At 39.2% G+C, this 22,673-nt stretch overlaps 1 protein-coding gene across 1 annotated transcript in view; it reads left to right on the plus strand.

Annotated features, from left to right (window-relative positions):
• PIK3C2G (phosphatidylinositol-4-phosphate 3-kinase catalytic subunit type 2 gamma) overlaps positions 1-22,673 on the plus strand; it is a 252,077-nt gene that overhangs the window by 223,928 nt on the left and 5,476 nt on the right. The window contains exons 34-35 of the mRNA XM_072849919.1: positions 4,341-4,435; positions 20,823-20,948. Coding sequence (XP_072706020.1) covers positions 4,341-4,435; positions 20,823-20,948 — 221 coding nt within the window. The remainder of the gene's footprint in view (positions 1-4,340; positions 4,436-20,822; positions 20,949-22,673) is intronic.

The raw sequence follows: 22,673 nt of genomic DNA on the forward strand, positions 1-22,673 counted from the left end.
ACCCAGGTCCAGTTCTGGCATGTTTGATTAGTGCTCCATGCCTTTCAATGGGCTTCTGACCATTTAGTGCAGTAGAGAAACTGGCTCTGTGTCCTTCTAAAGATCCAAGCTTTCCAAAAAGACTATCATATGGTATGCCTCTCCGTGCAGAATTGCAGTCCTCATGAATAGTCCCTGAGGAGAGTAGGCTATTTTGCTCATGTTACATAGTGTTTTGATCTGCTGCAGTTGCTCATTCTCAATGTAAAGCTTTTGCCATAAGTTGCATTCCTACTTCAGTTGCATTTAGGCTGTTTTGCTGGCCGTAAGCACCTCTTGCTGGCTCGTGGGACAAAACCAGAGAGATAGTTGGTTAATGTATTTACAGCTGACTATCTGAAGTTGGGTACATTGGAGGTTCATAAACCCAAGCTGTAGCTAAAGCAGGCAGATGGTTGGCTTGGGGCGTTCAACCCTGGCCCTGGAAAGCCAAACAGATTCCAGTATCCTTTGGTGCCAGATGTCAAAACAGGCTGTCATCAAGAAGAAAGGTCTAAGAAAAATCTGAGAGTGCAGAATACAGAATAATACTTAACTCCCTAACGTTAGTGCTGTGACACTTAGTTAATTAGTGTTTTCACATTGCTTTGCAGTCCGCGTGTGAAATGCAATGTATTATTTAATTATAGTTTCCCTATTGGTTTTGTCAGTCTTCTGTGTAGCATCTTCCTCACTGTTTATATTTCTCATGCATTGTGCAAAGTGTAATGCAGAGCTTATTTCAAAATGCTGCTAATGAAAACATTGCACAAATGGTAGAATACAGAGCCGGTAGTTCTCCAACATGCTAGAAAAGATCATCTAAGTAAAGAAAAGAACTGCCTATTTGACTACTCTGAAGATGATTCCACCTTCGGTAGAAATTTGAACACTAATTGCCTTAATTTTGTCATTCAAAAAGAAGAAAGGACCCACAGTTTTCTAGTGTTTATGTTCCTTGATAAAAGAGATTATAAACTGGCACAGTGTTTGAGTTTTTCTGCAGTAGGGATCGGTGGCTGACTTCCATGGCAGAGTGCTGGGACACAGGGGCACAAGTCATATAGAAAAATGCTACGAGTGCTCCAGGGTCCTCGTTTGGTATTTGACAGCTTTTGCATTGACACCAGTGAGTGAAGAATCAATCGCTGGGAGGAAAATCTTGCTTCAGCTGAAGTCAGTGAAGCTTTTTCCTGTATCTACAACAGACCAGCACTTGGTCTTTGCTTATAATGGAGTGCAAGTAGAGCATGACAGTTCCTAAAAATGCAGGGCCTGAGCTCAAGTCCATCTGCCCAAGCTGGATAGACTGGAAGTAATTATTGTATGTGTATTTTATTATCATTTGAAGCTAAAATCACCTAGACTTCAAAGAGGCTATGATTTAGCATTGAATGTGGGAAACCTAAAATATAACAGCTGAGTGTAGCTAACAGTGACTGTCTTTTATTATGAAATATAAGCGATAGAAGTTTCTTCCGTGTTTATCAGATTCCCTGCACTCTGTTATTGTTTTCTTCTCCTTCCTTTTATTTTTTTTTTTTCCATTAGTACTCAATTTATTACATAGCAAGGGCAAATATTTTAGTAATAGCCATGCCCATTGTGTCTGTTTCAGACTTCATTTTACATACTCAATTAGAAATGCATTTTCCCCTTCCATGTTTTTCATTATTTTCAGCTTGGTTAGAAACTTATTTACATTTGTGTTTTTCTAAATGAGAATGCCAACTCCCACAGAGAAATTCCTTAACGGGATATGAGCATTCACACACTGTAAAACTTAAGTAATGCGGAAAAAGGCACTGGTAGTACTGGTAGGAGAGGAAAGGCACAGTGTTCAGCTGAATTCTAATGACGTAATTTAGCCTCTGAAACCTGTTGCTCTTGCTAAACCACTCAGGATGACCCACTGCAATTCACAAAATTAACAGAGCCCAGCAAATGAATTGTACCCTTATGTTAAAACACAACTCCCCTTGTGTTACACTGTGTTTAATGGTCTAGGATTCTACCTTTCCTGTTGCAATTTAAAGGTAAAAGGACCCACAACTTAAAAAAAAATATGGTAAAATAGCTTTGCGTGATGTTGGGAAGAACCAGTTTTTGTGGGCTTTTTGTTACCCTGGAAAAAAACTCAACATTGTCTGGTTCATGGAGTTTTCATCCCCTATCCCTCCCTGTCCTTATTTGCATACAACAAGAAATGAAATAAGGTACAGTCTGGCTAAGTGATTAGTCAAAGTTCATAAAGGAGAATAACAAACGAAGAACCGCACCTCGGTCTTCTAAGTCCCAGCTTAGTGATTTCTTCATAAGATTTCAATTCTTCAAGAGTCTGTTTCGGGCCCTTCTCTAATTAGGATGTGATTAAAAATGGATTTTTATAGTCTCTAAAGGGAAAAAATTGGAGATGGATTCATATTCTAAAATTCCAGTCCAAACACCAGAAACTCAGAAGTGTTGATATCCAGGCTGCCTGGAAAAATTATATTATGGCAGTTGTATGTACACACTGTATTATTTTTAATTCATTTGAATTCCTTTCCTTAGGATAAATGGCAATTGCACTAGGTCTCTGGCTGTCAGTAGTACATGACACCACTGTAATTCTATCTGCTTAGCAGTTATTTTAGCCTCTGTTCACTCCAGAGGTTACACATTTGGTTTCTTCAGAAAATACAGCCAACGTGGCTTATTCATTATAACTTCCCCTCTGCTGCCTCCTCTGCTGAATAACAGAGTAAAGACTGAGCAGAGGGAGTTTGATTTCTTGCTCTTACAACCCTGGCTGTAACAGCTCTGGTACACATGTGGAAAAGAGAGAGCAAGAGCGCGACAGAGAGTGCACAGGTGTCTGCTGAGGCTGAAAGGAAGACGTGGAAATCCTGCCTGCTATTGAGGATGAACAGTCCTGATACTCCCTAAAAAGCCTCTTCTTCTAGTGCATAACCCTCACGTGTGATGGTAGTTCTTTCATTCTCATCATCCTTTCTCATTCGTTCCGCTTCTTAAAAGATATGTTTCTATTTAAAGAATTAATTACGACTACATTTTTTTGTCTCGTGTCTTTATCTCACCCTGCAGCGGGTTTAAGGTTGGTGTGTCAGTGGCAGATCCCAATGTGCATGCAGGGCAGCAGGACTTTTCTGTCTGAGGTCTCAAGGTCAGCTACTTCTTTAACAGGGAGGCGGGCAGAACAGAGCCCAGCTCATGACAGATCATTATTTTGTCGTAAGGTTAGCAGGATTGAGTTCTTATTTTCTCAAGTATAATAGATATATAATACTGGTTGTAATACAGCTTTGGTCTAATTAAATGAAGCCCTGTTTGCATAAGTAAAACCAGGCTAGTTCACACAGGCAGTGTCTGGACTGGCTTTGATGATGACCCCATGGGGAGAACCCCCGGTCTCAGACCGAGTGGTGCGACATGACTCATGTCCACCCTGCTCCGGCTCAACACTGCAAAGGAAGAAGGTCAGACAGACAGCGAGGAGAGGTTGTTGTGTTCACCATTACCTGGTATAACGTGGTAAAAGCTATCCATATTTTCTCCGCTGTCTCTGTGGGGCAGGTAAACCACATTACTTACCCAACCTCAAGGACACACCTTTTTGGCAGTGAAGACAGCTGGCTCAATGCCTCCAGCAGAATGAAGGAACAGGATATGCTTAGTCATTTATTCCACATTATGAGACTGATCCTTCTTGCTTGGAAACTGAAAAATGTTTTTTTCAGTGGGAATGGAATCAAACTCTGTAAATGCATCTTGGTAGAAAAATCTATGAAAGCAATGGGCTGCATGAAAACCAGCCTGGAACAGGAAAAATACAGAATGAGGAAGGGAGAATTTATATGTGATGGATATAGATGTTGTTTCTGTAACAGTTGTTTTGGAACTGGTCTGCAAATTGCTCTTTTTTTCTTTTATTTTCTTTCTCCTGGGAACTGGGGAAAAAAAAAAAAAATCCAATGTTTTTAACCAGACAGAAGAATTGCAACAATACTGACTAGTGTCACCAATGATTGCCAACCCCCCCCAATTATTTGTTACTCAGGCATAAATTTCCCACTGAAATTCATATTGATGGCAATTAGAAAACAAAAAATCTCACTGTCAATGTATAAACAGGAAAGAAAATGAGCACTGCATGTCAGACCACTTTATTCCATCACACTCCTTATCCGTGTTTACTAATTTCACCCCTGATTTAAGCACGCAATAAGTCCTTTTTATATATTAGTTCATGTGTACTACAATATTTTACAGATGTACTTCTGCTGAGCTGTTAACTAAAAAATCAATCTGGCCTTTTTTAGGTCCTCAGTCAACTGGTCATAAGCCTGGAGTACAATTAGTCATATCCTACGAGAGCACCCGTCTGACAATAATGTTAAAACACATGAGGAACATTGTGAGTATTTTTATCATAATCTATAACTCATAAGTCCTTGCATTTGCCGAGTACTGTGAAAACATTAATCCTCAAACACCCTTTCTGGGATAACTAATTTTAACTCAAAATAACGACGATGCTGTTCTGTCATCATTTAACACTTGCTTTCTTCCTTTGAGCTCACTCAGTATGATTACAGGTATGGGACAGATACAGAAACTGGCTTTCCTTAATGGCTGGTAATGGTCTTTTCCAGGCCATATAGAAAAGTAATTTTGATAACTGTTTTGGCCCTTTCAGCTGACACATTTTGATACCAGTCAGACATAAGGCATCATGCGGAGGCATGACTTTTTGTAGGATGTCAGCCTGGCGTTATTGATTGAAATAAATCCATGCATTTATTTCAAGTCTGGCATGACTGGTCTTTGAATAGGGAAGAGATCGGCAGAGGGAGTAGCGGTGTATTTTGAGATGCAAAGTCGTTTGGCGGGGTGATGCTCAGCTTTGTAACACGCTCTGTGTCACGAGGCTAAGTGGTAAATGCTGTGCATTCCTGGAGCCAGTCTATGAAAGGGGGAAGCTGACAGGGCTCCCGCAGCACAAAACAGGTGAACTTGGCTGGTGAGGATATCCTGAGAGATCTAGCTGGTGCCACGTGCGATCTTTTGGCTGAAGCACCGTGTCTGCTGTTTCATAATGAGTCCGGCCACCTAGATGTGCTCTTGAATTCCCAATTGCTCAAGTCTCAAGTAATGGCTGTGGAAAAGAGATTCTTCACTATCTTTGCTTAGCTAGGAGCTTAAAGTATTTATTAACTGTTGCGGGTTCTCATTGCACACATTGATGCTACCTCCATCCCAAACTGGATTGCAATCGCTTTCCCTAAATGGGGCCAGTCCTGGTTTCGGCTGGGATAGAGGTAATTTTCTTTCCAGTAGCTGATGTAGTGCTGTGTTTTGCAGTTAGTATGAGAATAATGTTGATAGCACACTGATGTTTTAGTTGTTGCTAAGCAGTGCTTACACTGGTCAGGGACTTTTCAGCTTCCCATGCTCTGCCAGGGGCACAAGAATCTGGGAGGGGGCACAGCCAAACTGGCCAAAGGGCTATTCCATACCATATGACGTCATGCTCAGTATACAACCTGGGGGGAGTTGGCCGAGGGGCAGCAACCGCTGCTCGGGGACAGGCTGGGCATCGGTTGGCAGGTGGTGGGAGGTTGCATCACTTTTTTTTTTTCCTTGGGTTTTGTTCCTCTGTCTGTCTCTCCCTCTCGTTGTTTTCCTTTTCATTACAATTTATTATTACTATTATTGTTATTGTGATTATTATTATTAGATTTTATTTCGATTATTAAACTGTTCTTATCTCAACCCATGAGTTTTCTTACTTTTGCTCATCCGATTCTCTCCCCCATCCCAGTGTGGGGCGGGGGGTGAGTGACCAGCTGAGTGGTGCTTGGTTGCCGACTGGGGCTAAACCACAACAGGGCCAAACTAAGGAGCTAATGTGAGCACCAGCCAGTAATAAAATGAGGCCGAACGTTTACTTAGTTGTATGAGACATGAGGTTTACGTAGCTCCAACTGTTCCCTGTTGGCTGCTCTGGCTTCTGATTTGCAGTTCAAGCATGTTCATTTTGGTCTATAACATCCAATAAGTCTCTGTCCTGAGAGACTTGTCTTTTGTTTCCTGTGTGCCACCTTGACAGGTGAGATCAGCCTCTGCTGACAGGTCCAATTTATACGAACTTTACCTTCAGCATATAGTATAAGACCCTCTTTATTTTTCCTGTTGTGCTTTTTAAAGCTAAGTGACTTTGATAAACTTCTGGTAAAGTTCTAGTTGGTGGGAGGGGTATATGTAAGTGATTGCCACGCTGGCGATGTCACTGTGAGTTCAGGCAGGTGATGTGGAGATGCACACAAACAGAGCTACAGATGTTGGAAATAGTCTTTCTCCTTGTTTCCGTCATTTCTAGTGTATAGGCTCCTAACAGTGTTCTTTAACTTAGAGAGTTCCAGCCATTTTAATTAAATTAAAATAAATTACAGCATTGATAGCTGTGTATAGCAAAAACAAAAGCCAGGGTTCAGTTCACTTCATTAAGGTAAGGGACAATACAACTTTAAGTTATTGTCTAGCTTTTGAAAGTAGGTGGCTTAAATCAAATCCTTTTTAGTGAGTTTGCAGAGAAGTCGTATGAGTCCAATTCAGTAACACTAGCAATGATTCATGACTTAAAAATAAGGTCATTGTTTTAGCAGCCTAACTTAGGAAATCATGTTTTTAAATCCTGGGCTTCCGATTCCTTCCTTCCATCCGGCCATCCATCCATCGTCATCTGATCTGAAATATGAAATAGTAGTGCTTTGGAGTACTGTGATCCTGGACTGCCTTCAGACTGGTGACCTATTACAGAAAGGTTCTTTATCCCATTAATAATCTTCTCAGCTTTCCAGTCATATAGATCAATCTCTCTGACATGCTCTCTTTTATTTTTTCTTTCCTTTGCCTTTTTTTTTTTGGTTGAGATGAACAGGGATTTTAAAAGTATGCCAAGATAGTATCTTATTCAAGACATGTTAAAGCCATTTCAGGTATATTCAGTCTTTTGCAGAGTCTCACTAATTACATTTTAGTGGTTCATCTGTGCAGAGATTACTTTGCTATCTTGTTTTATTTCATAATTTATAGTAAATAATTTTTGTGCTGCTATTCCCCATTTAATTTATTTCTTTATAGAGATTTTATGATGTGTTCAGATGTGAAAATAATTGTAGTGGGCCAAATTAATCCCAAATGTAGCTTCACAGAACTGACAGGAATTGTGATAGAGACTTTTTGATCCATGTAAATAAATTTTATTTACTATTTGTGTGGGTTTACTACCAGGGGTTTTAATAGGAGATCTAGATCCTGCTGTGCAAATCCTAGATTAATATACAATGCACAAGAGAATCCCTAAGGAGATGGTGTTGTTTATAGCCATTGTCAACTGCCACATGGTTTTTTAAAGGACGAAGTCAAAATAGTCCAATGCTATAGTTTTGCAGGTTTTTTTCATGAAGCTAACCCCATTCATGTGGGATGTCATAGACAAAAAACGCTATAGCAGTTGAGGGAGCATTGGTCTGGTGCAGGCCTGCCAGAGGGCTATCTTATGTGGGTGCATGCGTGGGCTCCACAGAGCAGGCACTTTTGATCTGGTGCATGCACACATGCCAAATTTGCTGCAGACGTACAAGTCAGTCATCCCTAGATCTGCTTCAGAACGTCCTCTCCCTTGTCCTCTCATCAACATTTCAGTCATGTGTTACGAAAGCCAGTCCTGCTTGAAGAAAACTCTATCAAAAATGCTTCAAAGACCAACAATGGAGAACAGCCTTATAGATTTTGCGACTGGAAAGGACCATTAATCTAATCTAACCTCGTGTAAAGCACAAGCTATATTTTTTCACTGAGAAAATACTTGCATCTAGACCAGCAATGCAGACAGAGAAACTGTTTAACAGAGAGATGTAAGACTGGTTGCAAATGTTTGTCTGCGGTTTAAGACTGTGTGTGCATAATGAAGACGAGTTCTGTTAAATATTTATTTATAAGATACTAACAATGTTTCAGTCTCAAGATTTTCCTCAGCAATTCATAGTTTTATTTGAATCCTGAGATTCGGTAAGTCAGGTGACTCATGTCAGACTCACTGCTTCTACTTATGATTTGAATGACATCACTATGAATGCTGAGGAAAAAAACTTTAAATCAAATTTTCAAAGACACAAAAGCCATGATGCCAATAAAATGCAATTTTCCAAATACGCACAGTATATAATTTTAATTCGGCCTCTTGGGACATTACTTTCTCCACTCAAATGCAGACAGTGCAACACTGGGCACTTTATGCATAGGCAGTACAGGCAATATTGTCTTAATAAAGTGAAGCTGGGCTAGAAGGAAACCTTTGTGGAGGGATGAAAACTGGAGAGGTTATATGGAGAGACCGCGGACTCATGGAGGATGTAGCAGCAGGAGGGGATGAGACAGGGCAGGCTTACCTACAAACACAATAGCACAGTACCTGGCAGAGTGCACTAAGTGGTCTTAGAAGGAAGATACAGGAGCCCCGGGGCGGGGGGTGTTTGGGCATGTGAAAGGACTTGTTAGCTAAGAACAAAAGCAGTCCAGTTGTGGCAGCACAATACCCAGAAAAATAGCAGCAGGCAGGAATAGGAGCACAGGGGGAGTGCTAGGAAGAAAGCCTGATAGTCTATCTTAAAAAGGTAGGCTCCTAGATCTGCATAGAAGCTGTGGAGGTGGATTTATGAAAATTGAAAGACACGTAGGTTTTGAACTTGAAATCCTCAAGTCCAGTTCCATTCGTCTGTATTAACCAACACAGAGAATGGGGCATATCAAGACCATACCAGATCTTACATAGAGCAGACTATGGGCTTAGTACTGCACAGCCAGAAACAGCCAGGCTACCTACTGCTGCACTGCTGGGCTTGCTCATCTATTCAAAAAGACACCAGAGGCAAAAGAAATAGCCATTTCTGAAGTTCAGAAAAGGTTGGTTAATATATTTATTTTCCTGCTTCACAGAGAACCAGAAGGGAACAGTGGTTCAGTGTTGGCTCAGAAGGAAGTCTGCTTTGTCTGCCGACTTCATTGCCATGACTTCAGGCATGCCCTGTTTTTCTAGATAAGCAGCTAAACTTCCAATCCTTGCTGCTAAATATTTTTGCCCATTACTTCTTGTGGACAGAATAACTCCTCAGGGGTAGTGGGGAGGAGAAACAAAGCCAACTTGTCCTGAACGTCACGCCAATAAATGTAAAATGTTACTAGAATTCAGGAAAGCGCGTGTGGGTGATGAATTCAGAACCAATTTTACAGGGGGAAAATTTGCTGGAAGAAAAATATACTCCTACAGTACTTTCCAAAACTACTTCCAGCTTTCCTTTTATAAAAGCGCTGAAGCTGTCATGTACCACTCTTGGTGATTAATGATTCTGGGATAGCTGATATGTGGGTGACGAATTAGTAATCAGCTTTAGGCTTACACAGACATCCAGCCTCTTTCCATTTCCTGTCCTACACCATCCAAGTACAAATTGCTTCCAAAAGCATTTGTGAGATGTGATGGCTTAAATGCTTTGGGAAGAAAGGCGAAAGCCAAGCTTTCCCTAAACCACGGGGATGAAATCTATTTCTAAGCCTGCAGGTGCAGGGCTGTAGGGAAGTTCCCATGTACAGGACAGGTATATGCTCCACTGCCTTTGCTGGGCTTTGTCTCTAGCTAGAGGTGGGTAAGGGGTGGGGATTTTTGCTCAGTTTTAGTTGGTTCCCATCATTCCTCGCATGGGCCCACTAACTTTTACACTTTATGAATATCATTATATAGATTTAAACGGAAAATATATTACCTGCCAGCAATGCAATGCCTGCCAATTAAATTAAAAAACACATTATCCTTTCAGAATATTATGAATGTATCCTGCTTTCTTTACTGTGGCCCATGGATCAGCCAACAGGGATTGGGAAGAAGTTGCATAGGTAGGCCAAGCCTGGCCAGTCATCCAGGGATGGAAAACAAGTGGAAAAAATCTCAATAAGCTGAACAAAAGTTATTCAGAAAGTAGCGGTGACAGAATGAAATCAGCAGTTTGGCTGATGGAGGGAGGTAACATATTCAAATGGGGTTCTCCCTAGACGGGCACAGAAAAACAGAATAAAAAGCCATGAAAAGAAAGCTCTTGTACTAACTCTAGCTTATAAAGAATTTGGATTTAATTTTATATTCATAAAAAATGCTTTTACTTTAAAAATGAATGCAAATTAGCTTAGATGATAGACTATGTTCTCTTTTTGGACTGAAAATTAGCTGAACATGTATAAACAAAGGGTACTACTACTCAGCAGTAGTTTAAATTGGGAAGACATGAGGTCTGTTCTTGTGGCACAGGGATTACTGTTGGATTCCAACATATTTGTTATGAAAGGTGTTTGACAAATATGTTGTACAGAAAGTTGTGTTATTATTTCTTGTTAAACCCTTTAATCTGTCACAGTCGCAGTACTGCCTCAGCTCTAAATTCTAACTGCTAATTTTTAAGTAAGTAATTCCCTACACAGCTGATTTGTGCTGAATAAAAAAAAACAAAACCAAACCAACAAACAGTGAGTTCTGTTTAATAATATGAGTGATCTGGGAGATGAAGGTGAACATAAATTAAATTTGCCACTGGTTGCAAATGAAGAAAACATTAAAAATAATAGTGGAGACAGCGCAAGATCAAGAGAATAAAAGTAATTTCCAGAACCCTACAACCAGCTTGGACAAATGAAACGTATTTCCTCTGGGAGGTATAGATCTATATCCCACAGTAATGTGAAGATAAAACAAGCAAATGGTGAGACACGACGTTGCTATGAGAGATGCCAATGAGAAAGGCCAGATCCTGGTGTCATGGTGCAGAAACAAAGTAGTTCATCTTTATAAGGCTTTGATAGTAAAATATTTCTCTCAGGACCTTTTTTTTAGAACTAGAATACAAGTTCAAAGAATAGTTCTGAATAGGGTTTCTTGGGAGTGATTGATTCTTCAGGAGTGATTTATTGTTACTAAAACTTAACTTAGTTAAGAACAGACTAACAAGGACACAAGTCAATTGTGCAAATATTTGAGGGAGAAGAAAGCAAGGTTCAAGAGGAATTATTTAGGACATTGAGCAAGAGTGTAAGTAGAAGTAATGAGAGGTAATTAAGGAGCAGAAATTGCATACATCTCATAATGAAATGCTTTCTTACAAAGGGAGATGGCAAGCTGTAGAATAATCTAAAGAAAAGTAGAGGGAGCTCTGTACAGTTTGAGAAATTAAAAGTAGTTTGGATCAGGCATATACAGACTTTTTTAACTAATTAAGAAACCGAGAAGAAAAATAGTGCAGGGCGAAGACACAGATAACAGTGTCACTATTTCTTTATGCATTTTTATATCCACTTACTATCTGTGTCTAGGCAAGGAGAGAAAAGAGTATGTATGTGACAAAAAGATAGAAACAGAACAACAGCATTTGCTTGTGTTTCTTTTCTCAAAGGCTATTTTTCTTTCATGCCCTCTAACAGGCAGCAATGCTGTTAATCCTGAGTGATTTCAAAAGTAAAGCGAAATGGGGATGTTGTCTTAAGTATTTTTTCTCCCATCTGTTTTATTAAAGAAAGAAGTAGTTCTGGGATCTATGTTTCTAAGGGTCCAAATTAGACCAGTCTTATCTCAGCCAGCGTCATAGACTCTGCGACTAAATATTCATCTGAAAATTAAATGTTTCAAGTACAACAATAATACAGGGTTGAAAGCAATGGAATTTATCTTCTTTATAGGCTTGGTGGTAATTCTGGAATAAAAGCTTCAGAGACCTGTTCATGAAATCTGCTCTCTGCATTCTATGCCCTGCACCAACGTTACTTATCCATAGAATAATATAATTTTAAAGCATGACTGAACCTTGATTTCTTTCATCTATGTAAAAAAGCAGTGTTTAAATGACTTAAAGATAGCAATACAGCATGTGGTTCAGGAATCTAGAACATATCTTGTCACCTCCTCCTCTTTCGGAAAAAAATTCAATGTGAGTCTTGCTCAAATCTTTTACTGGAAGTTGTACATTTAATACATTTGCATTTCTGGTTATACAGTCACCTTCTTCTGTATTATTTTTGCAGCCTTGGTAACTTTTTTATACCCACATGGTGCCATGGGGAGCGCCCAGTAATCTAGTCCCGAGCACTGGTGAAGTGTTAGGGGGGTGTCAGAGCTCATGAGCTAGACTGAGAGGCACAAGCCATTCTGAGACATCTTTTTCTTTTTTGTTAATTCAGAAACAGTAAACACACACAAAGCTGTGTCATTACTTGCTGGAGCTAAATTCTAGCCTGCCTTGTCTGCTACTGCTGATGGTCGGTAAAAGGCATGAGCCTGTTTTACCTGACAGTTATAGTCACGTAGTTGTACAGACTCTTCCCCATTTCATTTGGGATTGTGTCTATCCTAATATACAACTATTTTGGATCATCAAGACAATAAATTACTCTTTTTAAACAGGGCGTCAGAGCTACGTCTTGGTTCCTTACTTAATCTTTCTGAAAGTGTTCAATTCTGGATTCAGAGCTCTTCTATAGAAATAAAGGCTTGGAAGGGAAACCCTTATGACCTTCTGGGTATCACAGGCCAGCTTTCATTTTATTTACTTAATTGTAAGCAGAGTTAGATGGGCTTTTCTCTCAAATAACTGAAGCAGATCAGAAGCATTTTACATTGTTCTTAGGAAGTTCTGAATCTTTTGGGATCCAGCCCGTTTCCCAGAACTGTCTTTCTCCTTACAAGAAAAAAAACTGGTTTTGTTAAATATTTAACAAATAATACTTGTTCATTTAAAAAAACCCCACTGTCTGTGTGCCTTGGTCTAATTGGAGTGGGATTCAGTTTGAAACTAAGATTCATGCATATATGATGTGATGGAATTCTGTTGCCTGATCATGGCTGTTTTGAGTACCATGAAGTATCTTCCTTGACCACTCCAGAATGGTGCCAGTTTCCTGTAAAGCCTGTCATATTTCCAACTCCTTACACACCTTTTGTCATCTGAGGTGACATGAGGCAGCAGTATTTTAGAAACTGGATCCTAGCCTAGATGCCTAAGCTCCCATTTTGATCAGTGGAGACTTAAGTCCCAATTCGTTTTCCTAAAGATATAGGAGATGACCTGATGTGTCCCATCTGGCCTCCAGCTGCCACTGCAGAAGACAAGGGCCTCATATAAGGCTTGTGTCATGTATGAGGTTTTATGCAGATCTCTTAAGCATCTTATGTGTCTCAAATAGTGCCAGACACCAATGTGTGGGCAATTTAACCAAGCCAAGCCAGGAGATGTCCACAATATAATGAGTTGAATCTCTTTCTGGCCTCCCTCCTTGACAGCATCACAGAGATCTGCTTAGACTTTACTGGAAACTTACATACCTACCTCACATATACACCGGGATAGGTCAACACCTCGACATTTTTGCCCAGAACTGGTATGTTTATTGCAGTGCGTTAGCTGTGAAGCTTCCCGTCTGTCTCAGTGACTGTTAGTTTTTCCCATTTGACAACCAGGAGACCTTGGAGAGTGTCAATTGTCTCACTCTTTAGAGATTTGGTGACTCAGGACAGCTCTAGACCCTATTTTTCCCAGCATAGTTCTCCCCGTCAGGAATGCAGCATACTGTCTTTTATTAACAGCTAGACTGCACGAGTCCTTGCTACGCTCCTACAAACAAAGCTGAACCAGCAAACCTGCACTTTTGTTGCCAAAATGCCGTATTTCATTTGGAGAGAAAGAGCTGGAATAAACTACAGTGACAAAAGCACTGTTTTTTCGTGAATTAACAGCACCCGCTGTTCACCCATTTGGTGCACTGACAAGCTACATGCAGAACAGGCAGGTTGATGAGGATGTTGAAGGTATTGGACTGCACCAAGTGCATAAGCTATATTTGGAGATTCAAATCAATAACACAGATAGAGCACCTCTGCATTTTTATCATAGTAAATGACAAAGCCATCTGGAGGCTTGCTCCACTGATACCACTGATGCTACCGGATTTCTGAAAGGTAGAAAATGCCTGCTCAAAAAATGCTTTCCAGAACTTCCCTGAAACAAATTATATGTTGTTCTGAACCAATGTGTCTTTTTATTTCCTTGCATTAAATTGAGATAAACTTCATGTCTTTTTTTGTTGCTTTGCCAGTGACCTTCATGCTAGTGACCTCTGTCACAGTGTGTCTTCTCTGTTTATGTACATACCCGGCTGCATGCATGAGATAGGAAAGAAGTTAGGAAGAGGAATGAAGTTGCTCACAGAGAAGAGGGGGAAAAAATTGGGATCAGAAAATACAATAAAATAAAACTTGTCTTGCAGAGAAGCACTTAAATGTTTTCAAATTTTAGGTGAAAAAAGCAGTTGTTTGGGAAAAAAACCCCTTAATTGTGCAATCACTTTTGGCCGGTTGCTTTTGTGTTTTGTCTTGCCAATAGCAGACAGTGCAGAGTGCACCACAGCGATATAGTGGATTATCTTCTTTTGTAATTATTATTTAATTACTGCAAATGTGATTTTATTTTGAATTTTCTTTGAAGTAATTTGAAAATATTTTGTGGCAAGAAGACTAAAAGCTTAGTAGCAGAGTAGAATAGAAGTGTTCAGTCCTTTGGGATATGCCGAGCTCAAAGGAAAACAAGGAAGGGCTTCAGTGCCACGTTAGGATTTATGAAGTAACAACGCAACTGCCCGTTCACACAGCAATCACGTTTGTCCTGAAGGTTTATATATCTTATTAATCTGTTTCTGAAGGAACCTCTTGCTTTGTAATATCATTGTCTTAGTGCTGATTATTTTCTCAGTTCTTTAAATTTAGAATTAGCCCAGAGGATGTTATCTTTTTCTAAGGCAGAGGCTGTATTTGTTAATTAAGCTGCAGCTTACAAAGACAGGGTTTAGTCTTTCTCTGCTAAGTTACACAGGGACTCAGAGAAAGTGAAAGACAACGGAGCAGCAGTGATGGCTTTTCCACATTTCTTACTAGTTTTAATTTAATCAAGAGACAGCTAGTAATTTTTAAAGGTTACTGGGGTGCAAGGCTGATTTCTTCTGTGGATTTTTTTTCTAATCCTCCTTTATTGGATAATAATAAAATCTGCCTCATGTCTACACTTAATATATAAACATTTTCCTTTGTAGCTGTGAAGGTTTTTTCTAACCATTTGCTATAGTGATATGATTTTTAAACATGTAAGGATATCTCAATATTAAACATTAAGGAATATTTTGTACTCCTTTCTTCACTGTGTAGAAGATAAAGTCTCATGGCAGTACATGTAAGAGAAAACCACAAGATGAAGGTAAAGGATAGGAAAACTGAGAGTTAGAGCTACTGGATGAAGTGAGTGGGGGGTTTTTTGTTGGGTTTTTTTTTTTTAATTTGGGGCTGGTAGCTGAAATGGGACCCTTTCTAAAGCCTGGATTTCTTTTTTTCATTGAAGAAGGGGAAGAAAGCAACTGGGATTTGAAAATGTGCAGGAAATTAATTTGGGGGGAAGAAAGGAAGTTATTTATAGAGGAGGAAAGGTGGTATTAGTTAATGCAAGTTACCTTTGATCATTTTTTTTTGTCAAGATGGTTGAAAATGAAAAATGGGAAAAAGAGAACAGCAGCTGGAACTATCAAATGTTCAGGAGCCATCAATCTATTTCACTCTAGGACAAAAGCTGGAAAAATATCTGCATGTCTAAGACTAAGAGAAACTGATGACATGATTTAAATTTGAGGCAATTTGGAGACAAAAAAAAAAAAAATTATGTCACTTAGGAAGAGGTGAGTTTTAAAAAGCTTTACAATAAATTATCCCTAACATGCATTTTTTAAAAATCATAAAACTTTCCTTAAAATTCGTATGAGTAAGGCCCAATATTCATATCGGCTGCTAAATTGCATAGTTTAATATATGGCAAATTTTGAAGTAGTTAGGCTTTTCGTAATGCTAACAAAGGATCCATCTTTAAGGAGAGTTGTGGATGGTTAGTAATGATCAAGGGAGAAAAGTCATTAGGATAATGTAATTCTTGTGGAAAAATTAATTGAATTTCATCCATTATTTCCCAGCTACAGCTAGTATATTTAAAATTAAATTACACAGGACATAACCTGTCTGTGTCGGTTTCTGTAAGTAAATATCAATACTTTTTTGGTTTGGGAAAATAAAATTGGAGTGAAAAATGGAACACAGCCATAACAGATACATGTTTGTATTAGTTTTTCAGTATTGAATTACAGATGTGGAGAGAAGTAAATCCAGAGTATTATTTCCTCTCCCTCACTCCCCCTCATTCTTAAATATTTTCATCACCTTCTGCCTGACTTTAGAAGAAAATAACATTTCAAAAATAAACTGCTTTTTAAAACATATATACAGGCAGTTGTAACTGAGTTCCTTAAAAACATCAGTCATTATCAAGGTCAAGTAGGCAGGTCATTCCCTGAGAAAATTGTTCAGTCGTTGCTTGTTTGTATTTGAAGAAAGCACAGGGAGTCAGCTTCTAAATTCAGCTCAAATTTTTTATTGAAGATCAAAATCACTGGGGTTTTTTTGTCCATAGGCATAGCAAGGAGAGCTATGGCATTTCTGTTGGGAATTTGGTTTTATACCTTTCCAGCCTTACGGATTTTTATAGCTTGAATTTACTTACAAGCATACACAATCAAAGATTTAAGACAGTAATTTAAACTGGGAGTAACTTATTTTAAAGGAAGTAAACTTCTTTTATTTTTGGGTTAATGAAATTACTACAGAATTAAACATAAATAGAATTCAATCTAAAACTGTTTTTTTCTGCTTGCTTGATCACAAGTACATTCAAGCTATAAAAGTTTTGGAGAGTAGCTAAAGTGAAAAATGGCATTCCCAAGGTACTCTTTGATTTTTCCTTCTGGCCTGGACTGTGGACAAAAGTCAGTGATTTCTGATCCATTAATAATAACAAAAGGGGGCTTTGCTGGATTTCAGAATTACTCATAAGTCTGCTAGAAACTTACTCTGTGTTTATAATGGACCCACCAGAACAGATATTCTTTGGTGCAAATGAGACTGGCATTTGGGTCAGATATTCTTCATGTTCACCTAAGTTTATAAATGTGCCAATGCAGTCTGAGTTAGCAGTGAAAGGATAATCCAGGGGTTTTGCTCACTAAATGTCACACTGTAATATGACAGAAGACATCATCTCTAGAAAGAAAAAACAGCCTCATGTTTTCTCCATTCTCTTTTATTCAAAAAAAATGCTCAACTCACATGTGAAAGCCTGAGAAAGGACAAGTTTGCCCGAAAGCTTGGGATTTTTGCCTGCTATGTCAGTCGTCTTAATAAAACAATTTCCTTCAAATTTCACCTACTTTAGATTTAAAAAGATATTTCTGCCATGTTAATCCCGCTCTTGTTTTCATACTATGATTGTCAAACTGCCAAGATCCCTCTTTGTCCCTGGTAGAGAGGGTCTAGCAAAGTACATCTCCTTCCATGGCCATTGCAAGTCTTGTCTCAATAAATCCTTTGGTGGAACAGGCTCTTCACACGAAAAGATTCAGCTATTATGCCAATCAAAAGGGAAGCCAGCACAAACTCATCATACGAGCTACCCAGACTCTGCTCCTGTAAAGCCATGGCTGATTTATGCCAGCTCTTCCTCAGTAGTTTTGAATCATGAGTGTGTAGTGGGACAGAGCCTTTTTAACAGTTGGAGACCCTCATTAGATGGTTTTTGTCATATCAGGAGGCAGGGGAGGGCAGCTGAAAAGTGGAAGATGTGATCTGGCTTTTGAAGAGTGCTCAGCTGAAGATTTTTGATCCCTTGATGGCATAACAGTGACACTGCAGATGGAAAATTGGGACAATTGTGGAATTTGGAGTGGCCTGTTTGTCTGTCCTCAGCAAGGGAAGATGAAGTGGGGAAATTTTATCTGTAAAGTGGGGGGAGGGGGAAACCAACACCCAACAACCAGAACTAAGATCTCTAGTTGGAATTCAGGGGGCTGCAGTTTAAATTACCTCTAACAGTCTGGCTGCTGATTGCTACTATTCATGCAAAGTGGCTTTGTTTTAGTTCTGAAAGATCCCAGAGCAACTGCCCTGCCCTGAGTTTTCTTCTCTGAATCGCTAAAATATTCTCTTTTTTTATTTTCTCTCTTGACCCTCTCCTCCCACTCACCTCGTTCAACATGTGTTTAGCTACATTCAAAGGGATAGTGAGGAATTAGTTTTCTGTCTGTGTTTCATATGGCCACAGCACTACTGCAAAACGCCTTCCTTAGATTTTGGGAGGAGTCAGCTGATGGAGGAAGGTTAGTTAGCCAAAGGCTACGTAATGTGCCAGCATTGCTAGCAGGGTACAAGGAGCAACTCAAAGGTGTAGTGACAGTTTTATCTGACTTTTTTTTGATTCATCATATGCGCTTCTGGATACCCCGGTCCTGTTAAACAATCACACGGCAATCAGCTTGGATTCTTTCCCTGGCAGGTGAATGTCAGACTGAGCTTGTCTCAAATGCAGATGACGCTGCCATGATCCGTGCCCTTGTTGTCCTGAGGTGTGCAGTGGAGCACAGCACTTGTGACTACACCCTGTCCTATCTCACCAGCTCAAAGGGGAGCAGAACTGCATGGATGCAGCCATCCTCTCTGTTACCTTTGTAGCCCATTACCTACCATCTGGGCTCCTCAGCCCGGTGTCCTTTGCAGCTGCTGCTGACCCCAACTTTTAAAATTAGCTCTGACATGGTCCCTGGTTAGGCAATACACTGCTGGGATGATTTATAAAGCCTGACGTTTTTTACAGGACTCTCCCTGTACTGTATTTCCATGCTTGAGATAGTGGAGATCGTTGTGCTGGGCCTCAGCAGTTGAGCTGATAAGGTTTTCTTCAAGAATGACACTCCCCCCCCCACCCCCCCGCTTTTTTTTTTAACCATATTCCCTTTTTTGTCTGAAACAAATAAAATCTGTTGACCTTCAAGTTACAGTGGTGCTTATCTATTCATTGAAAAGGGAAGAGCTTGATTACAGGTAGGATCCTGGTTGCTTGAACTGGTATTTAAGGCTACATTTCTTTCTCCTTCCTGATTTTTAAGAGACTGTTAATTTTACTGTTATTTGTAATCCTTGATTGAAGTTTTAGTATAGTCTTAGATCAATAGAGATGGGCTTTCAAACAGACAGTGTAAATTATAAATCCTGTGTTAACAATATGGTACTCTGTCCTAGGAAAATACCTGTTAGTCTCCCTGCCATTTAATGGCATTCTTATTTTAGCTGTTGAATCCCATCTATCTAAATCCCATGTATATTTTAAATCAGATGTACTTTGGGGAGCTTAGCAATAGTAACATTAATTGTTCACATAGTGCTGACAATATGTAATGATTTGAGTACTACGTCCTTTGATGCTGTATAGAGTTAACGATAGCAATAATAAGCTTTGCAGTTGACCACATCATTTGCCCTGAAGGATCATTTCAGATAACAAAAAACGGAGATTCGTTGCAAAAGAACTCGTTGCTTACACACACAAGCACTGTTTTGCTTCCCAATAGAGAAGTTAGTTATTGCTAGGACACCAGCGGATTCTCCTATCACAAGGATATGTTGTTGATAATGCCTGTAGAGAGCCTCATGTTTCTAGACGCATACTGTGAATAATCAAAATCTGAGAAACAACTTCATTCTGAGATAGGTAAAATTACAATGGGAAATATAAATGCAACTGCCTGTGTAATGCTCTGGGTTCATCAGTTCCAAACATTTTAAGATCTCTTCTTTTTGCCTGTATTTTCATTTGCATGAACTGTCAGGTGAACTTGCTGCCTAAAATACTGATAACACAATTAAAATTACTGATATTTTGATATGCCCCGTTTTGTGCTTTCTGATTGTATACTATGTTACCAACACAAAGGTTTCTGCTTAATTATAAGCTAAACACTAAGTGACATATGCTGGGAAGATACCTCTTCCATAGGTTGTCATGATTGTTTCTTGTGTGTTCTTTTAAAGCCTGTCATACTACCAATGTTTTTTCTGAGTAACTGTAATGTTCCTTTAGAGTAACCTTACAGCTGTTCAGAAGAAATCAAAAAAACTCTCCACCCACCAGCAGTAGCTTGTGACTGAGCCTGGTTAACAGATTGGCTCTGATCTCGAGTAGCTACCATAAGATGGAATATCTGGAATATCATTAAGTAATCTGAACTGGAAAATTAAAGAGAGTCTGCAGCTGTGTGATGGGAGAGATCGGAAGGACTGTATTATAAGAATCCTGTTCTGCCCATATTGCTGCAGGAAATGGTCCTGGCTCTTCTATAGCAATATGCTTTACGAAACACCCTTAGAAACAATCAGTTCTCCCCAGCATCAGCACTGCTACTTACAGGTTAAAATCAATAGGAGCTTACTGGCTAGAATCCAGTTTCTATGCATTGCTCTGGAAAATGGAAGGGCTAGACTTTGTATCAGATTAAGCTGAGTTAAAGTAGATTGAGGCTTAAGGGTTTTTCCATCAGAACGTAAAATATTAAAGATAGGCAATTTTACCTTGTTCTTGTATTATTTAATTTCTATTTTGCTGATTCAATGTTAAACTGAATTCTAAGAATTCCTGTTGTTTACTGGACTAGCACTCCAATTTAGCCAAGAGAATACTGAGAATGTAACTTGTTTCTGTGTCTGCTTAAAGTCCAGATTTCATTTGGTACTTTTTATTTGTTTTCATTGCTAGAACATGGGCATTCATATTTATGACTGTTTTGTTTTTCAGCGCCTCCCAGATGGCTCTGCCCCAAGTGCACACGTTGAATTTTATCTTCTGCCGGATCCTTATGAGGTCAGTCGAAGGAAAACAAGAACAGCTCCAAATAACTCTGACCCTACTTACAATGAAATTGTGAGTACCATTCACTTTCTTCCACCATTCTTACTTGTTTGATTTTCTTTGCCCACTCTTGAAATAAAATAACAACACAGTATTTACAGCTGTTACCATGAGTACGATCAAAAAGAAGGAACATATCAAGCTGAACAACAAATGGGGACAATCTTCTGCTTTGCATCTTTCTCAGAAGTGAAACAGTCTCTTTATGTCTCTCTCTTCAGGAAGGCAGTTGCATTATTCACGCTGCTCTATCTTACACCATAACCACAGTTACAGGTTAGCCGAATGAGACCAAGCATCGTTGCACCAAAACCTAGGCTGTTTTGAGTGCAGATTTCTACACTAACATGAAAGCACTAATTGAAGGATGCTGTTATTCAAATTCACGTGTCCTAAATTCACTGTCCTAAATGATAACACAGTAATAAACAGCCCATTTCTTTTTATGTCAAAATGCTAGCAGTTCACAGCCATATATAATTATTTCACACACCACTGAATTGCTCGCGCCTCTGGGGTGAAAAAAAACATTAGTATGGAGAAACATTTACGACAGAATGGGAAGTGGCATAAACTATATTCTTTTGTAAGGGCAGATGAGATTCAAACAGTAGGTGGGACTGGAGATTATAGTTATTACATATAACAAATCTCCTAAAGATCTCAAAGCAATTTACAAATGCAGTTTGAGCAGGCTTTGAAGTAGAAGGCATGGAAAATATTACCACTCCACCCTGTTTCATAGATAAGATATGATGAAGCTTAAGTTAGTCAGCTGAGACTAAGAGTCCTTATCGCCTAGTTTCCCAGTCCTGGAGTTTTAATATTTTTCTTTTTCTTTTCCCACATCTATTTGATTACAAAAGTTACCTACTTACACTGATGACTTGCAGCGCTTCTGTAAGTAGGCTCCTCGAGTAGTATTGCTGCTAACAGCTGAGACAGATTTCCCTCCCTATGGTTCTGCAGTGGAATAACAGGGAACTAGGCTTTATTTTTTTGTTATGTTCTTTCCTTTTTTCACATTCAAAGAGACAGTGGAATGAGTCTAATTGGCCTGTCTAAAGAAATTCCTTTACATTTGAAGGACATTTAAAACAAACAAATATAATATGATTATATAATAACATTTATTGTAAAATATCCAAAATGGACTACAGACAAGAACGAGCCAGCAACACTGGAAGACAATTATCTTTCTAACCATTATTAGATCAAGTTGAATGCAAGAAAATCCAAAATCCTGTCTGCAGTCAGTAGTCACTGGGAGGAGATTTAATTGTGGTTAAGGAGCATTCCACTGCTGTTAAGAGAAATTCTATGAAAACTTTAATACCTTTTACTCAAAACTTACAGCCTTCTTCACAGATGCTCAGTCTTTCTCACCAGGAACTGCTAATCGCAGTGGGGACATATGGTTCCATTGAACTTGGACATTTCAAACCCGATGCTTGTGCTGTTAGCAGCTCTGTTCTTCCATATGTGATATCATTCTGTATGCATTTTCTATCCAAGGCTGGTAGACTGAGGCAGAAGCCGCCCCAGGGAAGAAAAACTACTAAAAATATGTCAGCTGTCTTTTAAGTTAGTTACTGTCCAAAACGCTGTGTACAGAAATGTACTAGCCTTTTTTATGAGTTCATAAGTTTTTATTAAAGCCAAATAGCTGGAAGGAAGCTGTATATTAATTTCTCTCTGTGTTCGAGACTGAGAAAATTCTGAAATGTGCTTCTCTTG

The sequence above is a fragment of the Ciconia boyciana genome, chromosome 1 (assembly GCF_034638445.1).
Source record: "Ciconia boyciana chromosome 1, ASM3463844v1, whole genome shotgun sequence".
NCBI lineage: Eukaryota > Metazoa > Chordata > Aves > Ciconiiformes > Ciconiidae > Ciconia > Ciconia boyciana.